This window comes from Euleptes europaea, chromosome 4, assembly GCF_029931775.1.
Source record: "Euleptes europaea isolate rEulEur1 chromosome 4, rEulEur1.hap1, whole genome shotgun sequence".
Taxonomy (NCBI): Eukaryota; Metazoa; Chordata; class Lepidosauria; order Squamata; family Sphaerodactylidae; genus Euleptes; species Euleptes europaea.
This window is the reverse complement of record NC_079315.1, coordinates 87,419,098-87,435,047: the sequence shown is the minus strand read 5'-3', so window position 1 is coordinate 87,435,047 and position 15,950 is coordinate 87,419,098. Positions and strand designations below refer to the sequence as shown.

General features: G+C 39.7%; 1 protein-coding gene across 1 annotated transcript in view; it reads right to left on the bottom strand.

Annotated features, from left to right (window-relative positions):
- BDP1 (B double prime 1, subunit of RNA polymerase III transcription initiation factor IIIB) overlaps nucleotides 1–15,950 on the bottom strand; it is a 55,143-nt gene that overhangs the window by 8,747 nt on the left and 30,446 nt on the right. Inside the window, exons 17-32 of the mRNA XM_056847960.1 lie at nucleotides 14,909–15,105; nucleotides 13,579–13,801; nucleotides 12,758–12,939; nucleotides 12,172–12,385; nucleotides 11,714–11,847; nucleotides 9,684–9,891; nucleotides 8,389–8,594; nucleotides 7,445–7,646; nucleotides 6,646–6,854; nucleotides 6,067–6,457; nucleotides 5,206–5,331; nucleotides 3,911–3,944; nucleotides 3,497–3,580; nucleotides 2,356–2,698; nucleotides 1,362–1,519; nucleotides 229–402 (exon numbers count right to left, since the gene is read on the bottom strand). Of these exons, the coding sequence (XP_056703938.1) occupies nucleotides 229–402; nucleotides 1,362–1,519; nucleotides 2,356–2,698; nucleotides 3,497–3,580; nucleotides 3,911–3,944; nucleotides 5,206–5,331; nucleotides 6,067–6,457; nucleotides 6,646–6,854; nucleotides 7,445–7,646; nucleotides 8,389–8,594; nucleotides 9,684–9,891; nucleotides 11,714–11,847; nucleotides 12,172–12,385; nucleotides 12,758–12,939; nucleotides 13,579–13,801; nucleotides 14,909–15,105 (3,085 nt within the window). The remainder of the gene's footprint in view (nucleotides 1–228; nucleotides 403–1,361; nucleotides 1,520–2,355; nucleotides 2,699–3,496; nucleotides 3,581–3,910; nucleotides 3,945–5,205; nucleotides 5,332–6,066; nucleotides 6,458–6,645; nucleotides 6,855–7,444; nucleotides 7,647–8,388; nucleotides 8,595–9,683; nucleotides 9,892–11,713; nucleotides 11,848–12,171; nucleotides 12,386–12,757; nucleotides 12,940–13,578; nucleotides 13,802–14,908; nucleotides 15,106–15,950) is intronic.

Genomic DNA, 15,950 nt, shown 5'->3' with positions numbered 1-15,950 from the left:
AAAGATGAATGAGGGAATAAGCCTCATTGAACTCAATGAAAATTACAGCTAAGTGGACATGCTGGAAGTCATGTACTCAAAGCAGGTACATGCCCAGCTGACTATTTTCCATTAATTTTGGTGAAATGAATCATGCATATGCCCTTATTTTATAAGACACAATCCAAACAAATCGTCTCAAAGCATCTAACGGGAACATGTAATGTATGCATATGTATTAACACATACTACAGAAGTTGTGTGTGTACCTTTCATTGCTGTTTTTCTGTGTGGCATGGCTGGATCTTCCAAGCTGAAAATCATGCTTGTCTACATAGCTGCTCTTAGGGAGTGCATCCATTCTGAGATTCTGTTCCAGATCAACTTTCTGATTTTCTGCAGTATATTGTGGCTCATTCTCCTCTGTCATTTTAGAAGCATCAGTCAACATCATTTGTAACATATATTTTACTACCAGCAATTCACTGCTTCAGTGTATCAACTATGTATGAGAAACAACAGCACTGCATATTATGCTCAGTTCACGGAAACACATTTTTAATATATTCCACAGTATTTATTCCAAAATAACAAAATCATATTCGTCTAGTCGGCAGTAATACACAATGCTGCTGTTTCTTAGCACGCACAGTTGATGTACAGAAGCAGTAATACTCTAGCTAGTAAATACGTTTATCATCCCAGTAAATGATTAAGTCCCCACTTCCACAGCATTCTTTAGCTGCACTAAGCAAGTAAGTCCAAGAAAGCTAATATCTGAATGTCACTTTCAAGGGATTGCACAGAGTTATACTACGTATGATTAAGAATACAGCTAAAAAAATACTGTGTGCTTAAAGTTTTGAAAAGACACACAAAAATCCTAACTCTACACAAGGGATCATGCAAATGACAATAGTTTACTATTACAGCACTTGGATTCTGAAAGATTACAAAGTTCTGACCCAAACTGGAGTAGGAAAAGGAACAGGGAATCATTGGCTGGAACAGGATGGGGAAAATAGGGAGTTGAGAAGGGGAAGATATGTTTTTCCCAATCACATAATTTTTTCCTTTAGAAGATGCTCTTTTATTTCCAAGGATTCAACAGAAATTGGCTACACATTTACCGTGTGGTATGATAAGGGACAAAGAGAAGCACTCCAGAATGCCATTTGGAGACATGTACACATGCAAATTTAGCTGCACACTATCTGTGGATCACAACCACTGAGGAATAAAAGATTGTTTTAAAATGTTCTCAAATGTTACTCAAAAGTGTAAATGCAATTAAGAGCCCACTGAATATATTTTCAAACTAGAAACCCAACATTAAGCTCTCTATTTCTTGTTTCTGAAATTGTTTCATCATTAAGACTTACCATTCTGGGTTTGATTAGATTGCTCCACACCTACACCCAAACGTTTTGAAGACGCACTCCTATTTATCCCTATGCCTCTGCCAAGATTTGGTTTAGGCTTAGGAAATCTGCATCTTGCTGGTCTGAATATTTTATTTCCTTTTGAAGAAGAACCATCACTGCAAACAGACAGAAAACATAATGGAAATCAGACAAAAATAGTAAAAAAAAAATCTTCTGTTTCAATATCACACACAGGGAATCTCATAAAGGAGCCAAAGATGGTTCAGAAATTCCTGATAGCCGCCTTCACCATCTGCTTAGAATCGCATTTGATAGGTTTGTGGGGTAGTGGTTAAGAGCGGTAGTTTGGAGCAGAGGACTCTAATCTAGAGAACCGGGTTTGATTCCTCACTCCTCCACATGAGCAGCAGGCGCTAATCTGGTGAACCGGGTTAGTTTCCCCACTCCTGCACATGAAGCCAGCTGGGTGACCTTGGGCTAGTCAGAGCTCTCTCAGCCCCACTCACCTCACAGGGTGTCTGTTGTGGGGAGAGGAAGGGAAGGAGATTGTAAGTCGGTTTGATTCTTCCTTAAGTGGCAGAGAAAGTCGGCATATAAAAGCCAACTTTTCTTCCTGTATTTATCAGGTACAGCCAAAACATACGGCTACCCACATTGAGCATAAGCTATGATGAGTTAAGTATTTCAGCCCCTGTTCACTCTGAACTATGTGCATCTTACAGGGCAATACTATTTCTGACTATTGATGCTTGCTGTGCCTCTCGTTTCAATGCATGAGCAAGCCCTGCGGATCTTAAAGTTTCAGGATGCAAAGCCCAGCACTGTCATTTTATACTTGCCTATATTTAGATTGAATGGATGGAAATTACATAATAAGGAGGAAAGTTAGTTGTAGAATGGTGGTGTGCTGTGGCACGTGTAGTTTATAAAACGGGGGTGGTATTCCTTACTCATGTCAGCAGCGCCACTTACTTGTCAGAGTAATACAAACCTGCAGACCCTACTGGCTTTTTGCGAGCATCCCTCCAAACCAAACGCATTGCGATCTGCAAGAGCAGCTTTGTTCACATTGTGTGACGAAACCGCTTCCTGGTGTGAAGGGCCAGGAAGTATCACCTCAGTGGCTGCAGTCCAGTCACCTTCCAAACCCGATCGCTCAATATTGTGATCCTCTGGAGCAGTTTTGCTTGCACTGTTGAAGGATATCAGCGCAGGCTTTGAAGGGGCAGAAAGAGGCACATTACTGTCCAATACACTTTGCTCTTCATTATGCTTATTCAGGAAGCTATCAGCAACAGTTTGTTCATCTTGATCAGGACATTTCTGCAGGTTTTCTTGTTTTGCAAAAAAAAGAAAAAAAGAAGTTAGAATAATTATAACATTTGCATGGCTTTTCAAACAGAGGCATTCAACAATTGTAAAAATTCAACTGAACTGCAAGTTATTGCCCCCTCTCCCCCAAAAGAAAGCCAGGTGTTTCTTTTAACAGCAAAGTTGATGGTCAATTGCTCATCAACAAAGTGCCTATCAGACGTACAGCAATATGGGACCACTCCCCAGGCAAGATAGGAATTTTGGGGATACAGTGCTCGGTAACTACCAAGGTATGCAAAATTTACTTTGTAAATTGAAAAGAAAAGAAACAAGCCCCCAAAAGGCATGATCAGGAGGCTAGTAAGCATTAAAAATGATGGAGAGAAGAAATTGGCCTGCCCAATCACCCACTGACACTTTCATAGGACGCATGAGGTGTGCACCGTGGTAAAAAAGCATGGGGAGGGAGACGTAAAAATATTATCCTGCCAAAGGTAAAAATATTCTTCAATCAGGCTTGAGACTAGATGAACACCTTCCACCCCACTTAGTCCTAAAACAACTGAACTACAACACTAGACTCTCTCTCTCTCACCCTACTTTCCTTTCCTCTACTTGACTTTGCTTTTGAGGGACTCAAAGTTTGCATAGTTTTGCTGTCATAGCAACAGACAAGCAAGGAAAAAAGGGGACATGAGGACGAGATGCCAGATTTGCAGAAAGTTACAAAAATTGATATGGTCATTTGTCATGAGGGACTGTTAACAGTTTAAAAGTAACAACAATAGAGTTACAAAGCCCAATGATACGCGTCATACCCTGGGTGCTGATGCTCAACTGGAATGCTGGATCTCTCATAGCAAGAAGAGTCATGGCTGCTTCAGTGCTGCCATCATTCTCCCCTGAAAAACGTATGTATGTTAATTTTTTAAAAACCCAAAGGAAAAACAAAGCCGAGCACCATTCACTGCACAAATAATTCCGCAAAACAAGATTGTTTTTGCTAATTCTAAAAAAAGAAATTCACAGATCACCTTGAATATTAGATGAAATTGTTAATGTTTACGTAATTAAGCAACTTTCATCCACTTTATTTCTTTTAGCAAATTTCACGTGCAAGGCTCTCTTCTTAAAAACAACATCTACTTAAAACCAAATTTAACAAGGCAGGCTCTCACTGATAAGAGTCAGCTGTTCGTTTTCAACTTAGTGGACTAGACTCAGACATTTACCTTTTTTCATTTCTGGCCTCTCTTGTATAATCACCTAGTAAAAGACAAAAAGAGAAGAACATGAATGAATTTTATCTTCAAATAAATTAAATTAGGTTGTAGCTTAGTGCTGCTGACAATTAAAATAAGCCTCCATAAACAATTAAGAACTTGATTCTACCTTAAAATAGGATCTAACACTAAAACAAATAGGAGAACTCACAAAACCAAAAATTAAGAAATGAGTTTAGGGGGATTTACTTAAGGAAAAGAATATATTTGATTTGATTATTTGATTCCAAAATGTTATTAAATTCTTCTCATTGCTTGAACAGAGGCTTGATAGCAGCAATCTGTAAGATTTCCCATCTTGGTGGACAACAATTAAAATTTAGCCATATACTAACAGTCTTTTAAATCTACTGCAGACACATTGACACATTACGCTTTTCAATTTAAAAAAAAATTACAATGAAAAACCATCCAGAAACCAAAATTGAAAGTAAATCAGACTTGTTGATCAACTTAGAAAACAAACTGAAATTCGTAAAAGTAGGGATAAAAAATGACATTGTTTCGCTACCTAATTCTTCTACTCTAATAACATTAGTACAGCACTGTTGTGATGCCACAAATAGTCTCTAGTGCAAGATCTGTAGTGAATATTTTTGATGTGTCGGTAGTGAAACTGAAATTTCAATTCTTTAAAAAGACCACCAGGCAACTAACAGTGCCGCCTGCCATTCTAAGAAGGTTTTATCTGCTCGTATATTATCTAAATTAGTGCCTCATGCACCCCTCTGTTTAAATAAGACAGCTCTTGACCGGGAGGTGACAACAGCTCCACTTTAGATTCAGTCTTAGTAAGACCCTGATAAATTCACAGAACAAAGATTTTGAGGATGCCTGTTCCAAGATGATACACAGCACGAGAAACAGGCATGGACTATCTCACCCCCTTACTATGTACAGGCTTCTCATAGAGCAACATCTGCACCTACCTGGAACATAACATGAATACCTCTGACACCAATTTCACTCGCTGACTACCACAGAGCATAATACCCCCTTTCTTTCCACTCTCTTTTTTGAAATGTTGTTTATATGATCACAGGAGGAACCCACTTGGTATCCTCTGGTGAATACAGAATAGTGGGCAAGTCCCTGTGCGAAGAAGCTGCTATTCTAAAAACAAAGTTCATACTCCTCACCCTTTTAATAATACAGCTCCTATGCCCCATGTACACTCACGTTTAACAGAGAAGATAAATGTTAAACGAGTAAATAAATAGCACAAGAAAGGGAAAAATACTTACTAATTGTGAAGACCACAATTCTGTATCTTCCTGTATAACAGCCTCAGCACTTATACTCTGTTCATGGGACAGACATTCAGTAGTAGCAACACACACCTCCTCTGGGATATTCTCATATATCTCAAGCTGGGACAGGAGGAGGGAACATAAAAATCACTTCAACTTAGTGGTGCTAAAAACACCAGGCATTCTACCAAACATCTCCCCACTGCCAAAAGAGGTCTAACAGATTTTAATATGTATTGTAATTACTTTATGTTCATGTAAGATATTTTTTTTACTTCTAAAGTAATGCTTCATTGTATTTTCAGAAAGACCAAACGTTATGCAATTATCAATATTCAATTTGATTCTAAGCTTGTTTTCTTCTTACTAGTAAGCATGCTAAGGATAGCAGTTCTAATATGAACCTGAAGCAACTGGGAATATTTATGTTTCAGAATTGGTTTAAATGGCCAGTGCTTAACTGGGCATATGTTTGTGTGGGCACATCAGGCAAACTGTTGGAAAAGGAACTTTATGAAGCAAGTCACCATGCTGCCAACAATGTGGCACACAGAGAAGAATGGGTCATGGATTGAGACTGTAACCAATAAAGACAATCCAAGGGAGGGAGGGAGGAAGGGAGGAAGGAAGGAAGGAAGGAAACTCATTTTATATCTAGACCCGCTTTCTCATGACATAGTGACTAGTCAACTTACAGAAAACACAGATCCTCTCTGTTCTTTCACATTTGAAGTTTGCTGAAAAATGCTTGCAAGATTCTGAACAGCTATTTGTAACTATGACCACACTCTTGCACCCAGATGCATGTGCCTCACTATACCTACAACCATCTCTTTACAGGTATCTCAGGCATACCTCTTCCATAGTTTCTTCAATCTGAACAGGAACTGGATTTGGAGATCGAAGCCCTTTAGGAACAAACACTGGCGCTTTGTTTACTTCCTCTGGCAAAAAGCATTCAGTTTCGTAGTCTGGCTCAAAGTCATCCACATCATCATCGTCATCATCTTCTTCCTCTTGAGAAGAAGCCCTAAGGGTCACCAGATTAACCTTTGAACTTCCATACTCCTTTCTGGGTTTCTTGCCAGGGGCTGGTTTTAAGCGTCTACCTCTGCTGACATTTGGTTTAACCTTTTGGAGGCGTCTTCCCTTTTCATTATGATCAATCTCACATTCAGAAGCAGAATACTTTGCCCTCGAGTCACGGATGGGTTTCCTCTGCTTCAATGTCCTTTCCGGCTGTTTTCTGGGTATAAATCAAGATTGTTTTGGTAAAGCAGAATTATAAGAGAGGGGAGAAAGTCAAGGAATAATATATCAGGGTATATGGCTAGATTTCCCATATTAGGAAGGATGAAACTCTAAAATCTGTCTTGGTATTAAGGCCCTGAATTTAAGATACCAATACAGGTTTTATAAATGTTTAGAGGTTACCTTTTCAGTGTTTCAGATGTTCTCTCCTGGACAGAATGGGAGTTAGAGATTTCTCTTCTTATTTGACTTTCACCTCCTAGGGACTGCTCTGAAGATGCATATATTTCAGAGTGTTTGTTTGTTTTGGAATCCTCCAGTTTAATATCATCTGCACAATTCTCTGGTCTCCAAGTTTCAGAAAATGTTGCCACCTGTTTTCCAGAATCATGCTGAAGAAAAAAAACCCTGCCAAATTAGCTGTTTCTTTTACGACGACAATCTGAGACCTATCTCCTCCTCCTCCCTACCCGGCTTTATAGAAAATGCCAACCCACACACTTAGGCCAATATGTAGAATAGAATGTCATTTTCTGTACACAAATATTACAGAAACTGAGCCAAGTTATGCTAGCTGATGCACATCTGAAGTACATGCCTAACTATTATAATCAAGTAGGAAAGTCATCTGGAAAATCAAAAGCATACAACATCCAGATGAGAAGAGAGTGAAGGAGAAAAGTAAACAGCTCTTAATTAGGGAGAACATGAAAGGGAGAAGAAAGGGAGAGAAAATAATGTGAAGGATTAAGTGCCATTAAAATAAGGATCTTCTGCCCAAAGAGGGCTTCAGTAACACCTTAAATGGAATCAGCCTCAGGCCCTCCGTGCATTATTTCAAAAATAACTGTTTTTACAATGTTTGTTCATAAACAGCTGCAGATGACTTGGTGACTGAGTCTAGTTCAAAAGCAAGCATGTTTGTGCAAAATGGCACGCTCATTAGTCAACAGATGATTTAGGATGAATGATCAATACTTACCATTAATGAGGATATTTTTCCTAATTTGTCTTCCGTATCTTTTCCAGCTTTGTCTTCTGTACTTCCCTCTCCTTCTGAAGAAACTGCTTTCTTTTTAGCTGCTCTGGATATGTTTGGCTTTGGCCTCGGAAGAGGACCCCTCATAAGCAAAGTAGGCTTTATACTTTTTGATGGACTTCTTTCTTGAGAGGCAGAAACACCACTAAGCCCAGAACAAAACAAAAACAAACTGAGATCCTACCAGCTTACAGGCACCCCCAAAATACATTTTTACAAATATACCTCTGGTTGCTTGTATTAGATTAAATGTACACTTCAAAAGAACTGTTCTGAATGAATTAAGGCGTAAGTACAATTTGGGTAGTTTAAGAAAAACAAGTATGACACAAGAAATCAGTCCAATAGTTAATTCCTGAGCCTTTCGGCAGCTGGGGACAGCACGGCTGAGGTGGAACTGTGGCACCTCCAAAGCAGTTCCCGGGCCACCGAAAGACTTTAAAAAGCCTTTTGAAATATTTTTTTCTGAAAATGGGGCATTTTCCCCCATTGAAAACAGTGAGGCTGCGCCAGAAAAAACCTGGCGCAGCAACACTGTTGCTGGAAGGGGTGTTCCTGGCCTGAAAGGGGTCACAAAGCTGCCTACTGGCACCTCCGCCCCCTGGAACGCCCTGGGAATGCCCCCAGGACACTGGGGAGGCCGGCATGAACACCCCATCCCCGGCATTCCTGCCTCTCTCAGTGGTGCAAGCAGCTCAGGTACAAGCCGCCCGGATGCTGGTGCTGCCACTTGCGTGCCTCCTGAGCTCTTTCGGTCCCAGAGCTCAGGAATAGGCTGTTAGGCACAATTATTTTCAGCTGTATGAGGGATTCCAAGACAATTTTCACCATTCTTGATACCAGACAACAGAGATGACATCAGAAACTCAGTCAGATAATTACTTTACCTTGCACGAGTATCTAGTCGCTTTTCCTCAGCATCTTTAGACATACAAGTTTCTACTTGGTCTTTTAAAAAATCACAGCTTTGTGACATTTCAGGAGAAGAAACTTTTTTCTGATCACTACATCTTTCTGGCAAGATGGCTTCAATGGATTCTGACCGGACTTTTTCTTCCAAATTACTCAAGGAAGTACAGACATCACCTTCATCCTAGATATTTAGAACCAAGACAAGTTTGTATGTTTAACAGAAAATAGAGCTAAAGTCTATACACACACACATACACACGCAGTCCTACAGAGGTAGGTTACCATTTCGGGCACATGACAAAGTGGCTTTTGGCCCATGAAAACTTTAGAACAAAACAAATTATAAAAATAACAAATTTGTTTTGTCCTAATGTTTTAATGGGCTAGAAGCCACTTTGTCACATACCTCAAATGGTAACCTAACTCTGCATTAAAAAGGCTTTTTAAAATATAACTCACAATGATTTTAATATACAAGAGACTATGCAGGAAAATCTTCAGACTTAGCCTGGGTCCATAAGCGAAAGGTACTTCTGTTCACAAAAAAGTAGGTGGTTTTGCAGTTTTCTTCAGTTCCCCTCTCTAGCTGCAGAGTCAATGGAAGTCAAATTGGATGTTACCTTAAAAAAAATTATTATTATTTTGCTGTTAAGTCATAGCTGACTTATGGTGACTGCGTAGGGTTTTCAAGGCAAGAGTCATTCACAGGAGTTTGTCATCGTCCGCCTCCGCGTCACAGCCCCGGTGTTCCTTGGTAGTCTCCCATCCAAATACTGACCAGGGCCAACCCTGCTTAGCTGTTGAGATCTCACAAGATCAGGCTAGCCTAGGCTATCCAAGTCAGAACAACCTTCATAAATAAAGTCCCACTAACATTCCTGCAGTTGAAGCATTCTTCTCTTTGACAGCTGAATGATAATTTGACTGTTTTTTAAAGACCATCTACAATTTTCATTCCATTGACTCTTTACCTAATGCAACAACTTAAGTTACTATCCTTACATTAATAAAGCTAGAAGTTACTTCATTAACTACTGGCTTTTATAGTCACAAAAGGAAAAAAGCATTTGCCCTCTGTCTTTGTCCTTTGGTGCAAACTGAAAATCTGGTTCGCACCCAACTAATCCAGTTGTTTTTGCAACACAGTCAATGCTTCATTTCTGAAGTACACAAGTTGAAGCTGCTGGCACTTCCACTATGCCCTGAAACATCTCTCCCATGTATGTAAGCTCTAATACATAAAACAAGACAAAATGGATAAATAGCTTACTTTTAAAGGTGGGTGAAGATCACCTTTCTTGACAGTCTCGGTCTCTGTTTTTTCTTTTTCTCCTTCGATTGGAACAATAACATTTTCAGACATAGGTTCTTTCTTCTTGCCATTCAACCTCCCCAAATTAGGTCTGGCTTTCTGGAACCGCCCCCTCATTAACTGAGCTGGCTTGATAGTACACGGTTTATCCTCTTGGGTTTTTCTGCTACAGTTTAGTTGGAAAGAAGGATTTAAAATTCATGACAAAAAAGTTACATGAAATGATTCAACAAGTGTGCAAACAGCCACTTGGATACCTCATAAGAACATAAGAAAGGCCATACTGGATCAGACCAAGGCCCATCAAGTCCAGCAGCCTGTTCACACAGTGGCCAACCAGGTGCCTCTAGGAAGTCCACAAACAAGACAACTGCAGCAGCATTATCCTACCTGTGTTCCAAAGCACCTAATAGGCATGCTCATCTGATCCTGAAGAGAATAGGTGTGCATCATGACTAGTATCCATTTTTACTAGTAGCTATGAATAGCCCTCTCCTTCATGAACATGTCCACTCCCCTCTTAAAGCCTTCCAAGTTGGCAGCCATCACCACATCCTGGGGCAGGGAGTTTCACAATTTAACTATGTGCTGTGTGAAGAAATACTTCCTTTTATCTGTTTTGAATCTCTCACCCTCCAGCTTCAGCAGATGACCCTGCGTTCTAGTACTATGAGGGAGGGAGACTCAACGAAGGCCCTCTATGAAGGGCCCAGTGTATTTAATGATATAGACTCAGGCACTTGAAGAACTCTGTTCTGAATAATGTACATAGTTGTATAATACAAAGCAGTGGTAATAGCAAGGGAGACTGCTACTCACAGTGAGATATTCTCATTGTTTAACAAACAAATCATTACCTACTGCTGACCATTAAACTAGGAAATGTCAATTTGTTTCCTCCCATTACGGGAAAACTTTAAACAAATAATCAAGATAAGTGAAGGAATATATTTCACAGAACAAGGCAGAAAAATTTCCATAAAAGGAGCCATTGCTTGCTCTCTCTTAAGCCAAGCAAACACTGCTGCATTTCTCAAAACCAGCATATCTCATGCCCTAGTACCTATTCCAGCCACAGCCAACTTGAAGTTGAGGTCAAATCTAGCACTGGCAAGAGACAACCTTCGCTCTGTGGTAGCAGAGCCAACTCAAGCAAACCTGTTTAGATTCTTGGAAAGAACCGAAAGAACCCTGTTAGATGAGAGAAGCAGTGACAGGCTGAGCCAAGGATTCCTGTGCCAAGAGAGTCTACTTACCGCTCTTTGCTAAAGGCCAAATACCTTTAGCAACAGACTGAGTCAGTGAAAAGCACTTACACACAGTAGACCCTCACACAACAGATATTACATTTGAAAGCCCCTTATCACATGTAGCCACCTAATATGTTGATGGGTTTTTATTGGATTATTTTATAATTTTAAACGTTGCTCTTAATTGTTCAAAACATTTTAATGTTTTCATGTTTGCTGCCTTGGGGACCCTGATCAGGGGGAACGGCAGCATAAAAATTGTTTAAATAAATACAAAAAATAATGCGCAACATCTCTACAGTAGTGTCAGTTGTCTTCAGGGAGGTACAGCACTGACAAGTGATGCCACTAATGCAAGCAATAAGAGGCTTTCAGACATTAAACCTTGCTCATGGACTGCCGTTGCACCAAAATACATTTTGCAAACTCCGCACAAAAGCGACAATGCTTAAATCAGCTTTCAGGTTCACTATTATAGGGGATGGGGACAAATTCCATCCACTCATCCCTTTCCATTGCCCTTGAAATTTATCCTTAACTGAAAATGAAAATACTTTAGTACCAAACTCTAATTGGGAACATCCACACATGTAACATGGGATTCCAAAGACATAAATACATTATTATATACACCTTCATGAAACTTGTATTTATTCGGATGCACACTATGTTTACTTGAATACAGAACAGTGTGATGGATGAAAAGGTAAACTAACAAGACGATACTTGAAAACTCACATGGCACGACAATCTGAAATATTCTGAGAGGTACTGGGTACTGGAGGATCTTCCTGAGCCGTTTTCTCACAGTCCAAAAGGTTATCCTCTGAGGCTTCTTCAGGTAAGACTTTATTGCCAAGCATTAACTGAAGCTGCAAATATTAAGCAACATGAATTTTACAAACCTGAAAAATTGTTTTAGTAACAATAAGCTCAACTTTGACACCGTATGTCGCCATATGTCAGATTTGACTTGACAGCAAAAAAAAATTAAACTGCATATAATGCTGATAGCAGTAGTAGCTATTAATTTACAAAACTTACTCCAAATAAAGGAACTGCCTTGGAGAAGGCTGTGCAGTACAGTTGAAAAACATAATAGCAGGGAATGCTAAGAAACAGTTTGCCCACATTGCATATTTTGAGTTCAAGACATCTTTGCTGCTGAACTGTTCAAAAAAAGTCCAGGGACTTACTGCTGTAGAGGAAGTTCTGTTAGGTTCAGATTTTTGTAGTTTTGACTTCTCCGTTCCTAAGATTGCTGCAGTTACTTCATCCTTCTCTGCAGATTGTATTTCTTTCCTTCCAACTGCTCTTCCAATATTAGGTTTGGGTCTCTGAAGTCTGCTTCTGAGAAGTGGCACTGGTCGGACAGCACTTTGCTTGCTTTCTTCTTCTGTGTTCTGTTTGCTGGAGAAACAGCGGAGAGAATACATGCTCTCTATTGACACATCAAAGAACCCATATATGACAAGTTAAACGACAAAACTATTAGTTAAACAGAAAAGAGGCTTTTTGAAAGTAGAAGCTAATAGGTTTAAAATTATTGACAGAATCCTCAAACATCTAACAGAACTTTAGAGGGATTATATTTCTTTTCTGTTCATTCCAAATTAAATTGTGTGATATCAGCTTGCTTTCATATTAAATAATTACAAGTTGGTGGCTCACAAATCATTACACTGTGGGATGGTGGAGTGAGATAAACAGCCATCCAACGGGGCCAGAGATCTCTAGGGCTTTGTGAGAAAGCTTCCTTCTCAACAGTCAACAGGTCCTTACCAAAGTGAAGGTATTTCCTGGCTATCTCTGGACAGTGAAACCTCAACAGGAAAACCACTGTCTAGAGTTGAAACATTTGGGGGAGACGGAAGTGTTGCATGCCTTGCAATTGACTCTTGAGCATCTGTAGGGTTTCCCTCTGTCAAACGTGGAGCTGGCAGGATTGCACATTTTGCTCCTTCCTAGAATATATTAGAATGGTCAAAGCAGAATCCACAAAGCACAGGAAAAAAATAACACAAACAGCCCAAGTAGGAAATAAAACCAAGCTTATTAAAACTAATACTAATCAGGAACTAGCGTGTTGCCCTTTTACCACATGATAATATTTTTTAATTCTGAAACTAAGTAAAAAACAAAATGTCAATCTGCCAAGGTGTTTTAATGGCTTCCAATACTTTCAGCACTTACTTTTGCTTTAATTCTGTAAAGGGTTTACTGCACGCCTAGCCCTGTAAATATGCTACTGATTCTTTGCTAAACTGAATTGCTGTCTATCTTTAAAACTACAATTCTAGAGAGATTCTTTGGGTATAGTAAAGGCATTGCCAAATGCCTAGCGCAACTTCTAATTTATCACTCTTCCTTTCCCTCACAACTATGGCCCAAAGCCAACAAATCACCTACTGTGAGAAGCGACATACAAACTGACTGCCAAGACTGAGAAAGCCTTGAAAGGTCCAACAATGAAATACAAGTAAAGTTTGAAGCAAATGTAAATTCTACAAACCAGTGGATTTATTTTCACCAGCAACTGGTTGTTTACAGACTCAAGAATAACACTAATTGCCAATCAAAAAGTAGCAGCTTTGACATCTTACATTTAGGTCAGTCAGCTTGCCACATTCATTGCTGAGATGTACTGTTTTCTTTTCGGCACTTCCAGTTAAGAGGTTGTCCTGAAGGATCTCTTTTTCTGGTCCTAAAGCTTCCTTTCTTTCAGCCGCCTCTCCTAAATTCTTCTTTAGAGTCTGAGTGAAATTCTCCGAACAATCTTGTGTTTCAGAAGCTGTTTCTTTCTCTATTTCCTGAAGGCTGGCAGCTCTGGAAGACCAAGAAAAATCACTGAAACTTCAGCGGCTACTATATAGCCTAGCAGGAATGCAAGGATCTCTTTTCATGTTCTAAATCTCTGCATCATGGTAAAAGTCAACATATAACATTTTCTAAAACACATCACTAAACAAGATAGCCCAACTGAACAAACACTAAGTTCCCAGATATTAAAACAGATTGTTCCTTAACTAGAAATGATGAACAGACACCCACAAGGCTTCAAAGGAGTCATACAATATAGGCCTATCCATGCTTTATGTGTAATTTTCAATGAGCTGTTTCAATGATGATCACACAGACAAAACGTGCTGTAGCAAATTTTCTATTCTCTAGCAATTCCCAGCTGTCTTTTCTCTAGGATCTCAAAGAGAAACTCAACAGTACAGTGGCCACAGGTCTGACTCATAGCCGCTATTGCCATTTTAAAGAAGAATTTGGCCATTCTAAAAGGCCCTTGTGGCCAAATTCTTCTTTCGGCTGTTTCAGCATTTGAAAGGGCACATGGGGGACAAGACTGCCTGGTCCCGCTGCACTGTGAGACCCAGGAAATTATCAAAGGCATCTGCAGAGGGAAGGGGGTGCACATGAACAACACAAGCTTGCATAACATTTTTAGGGAAAGGCTGCAGCTCAGTGGAAAAGCAAACACCTTGGATTGCAATGCATCGGGCTCAATTTCCAGCTTCCCCTAAAACTATCTGAGGTAGCAGGGCTAAGACTCTAGAGAGCCATTATCAGTCAGAGGCAACAGTACTAGACTAGACGGACCAACGGTCTAAGCCAAAATAAAGCAGCTTCGTATATTCCACTTGTTGCAGGGGAAGGATAATGTTTTTAAAATGCATGTTAGGAACTTTAATCTTTTCCCTTCCATAATCTATAATAACCCCCAAAAGCAGTTAAATCTGGATGGTAACATTTTCACTTGGTTGTAAGAGCAGTAAAAATCCCACTTTTGAAGCTTCATGCATTAAAGCACATGGCTAAGACAAGTGAAGAATTCACACACTGAAGACTGCATCACAAACCGTGTTTTCTATTAAGAGGTGGCTTCTTGTACTTCATATTCTCCATCTTTAAAGAGAATAAACTTACCCACTAACAGCCTCTGACGCATCCTCCACAGTGTCATTCGACAGAGATGCCTTTCTTAGCTCAGAACTCGCACATTCTAATAGCTTGTTTAGAGAAGGTTTGATTGAGTGTATTAAACCCACTTGATTGGGAGTAGCAGCAGCTTTGTTTTCTAAGGTCTTCGAGTGTGGCGCGTCAACTTCATACTTGGTGGCCTCCTAGGAAACAGATTAAATTCTCTAAAATCTCCACAGTCTAAGCGTTTCTAGAGGATATGATATAAAGACATTAGACTAGAGTTACCCAGCTGAGGGTACAAACTTCATTAATACACATTAATGCTTCAGATTACAAATATAAAATCCAGGACAATTGAGAACATACAAAAGTAAAAGCCACTCCAGCTCTACAGATATGAAATTATCTAGGCCCCAAAGTGATTTAGCGGACCAAACTGTGCTGTTAGGATAAGACTGCAAAGCTTTCAGAATACACAGGATTCTTCCACGCATTAAAAATTATTCAGTGAAATTCAAAAAGATGCAGCTCTACCATGCTAACATAAAAGATAAAGATAGTCCCCTGCGCAAGCACTGGGTTATTACTGAGCCAAGGGATAACATCACACCATGACGTTTACTAGGCAGACTATGTTTACGGGGTGGTTTGCCATTCCCTTCCCCAGTAGTCTACACTTTACCCCAGCAAGCTGGGTACTCATTTTACCAACATCAGAAGGATGGGAGGCTGAGTCAACCTTGAGCCGGCTACCTGAAACTGACTTGCAGCTCTATCATGCTAACATAGCTACTTTAGATCTTGCCTGAAATAAATCATCCAATTTTAAATTCTCTATGAAGTCCAATATATTCAGACAATGTTTTTTGCTCATACCATATTTAAACAAAACAATGCTGCAATATCAGATTTGTTTTGAAATTTAGGCTACAATTCTGTTCTATGTCCATAAGCTTACATAAAGGGCTTATCTGTGGTCTACTATGGTGGAAGAAGAACCGCAGTGCATGCATGGAATTCAGCAGAATTTCAATTGTCCACGATT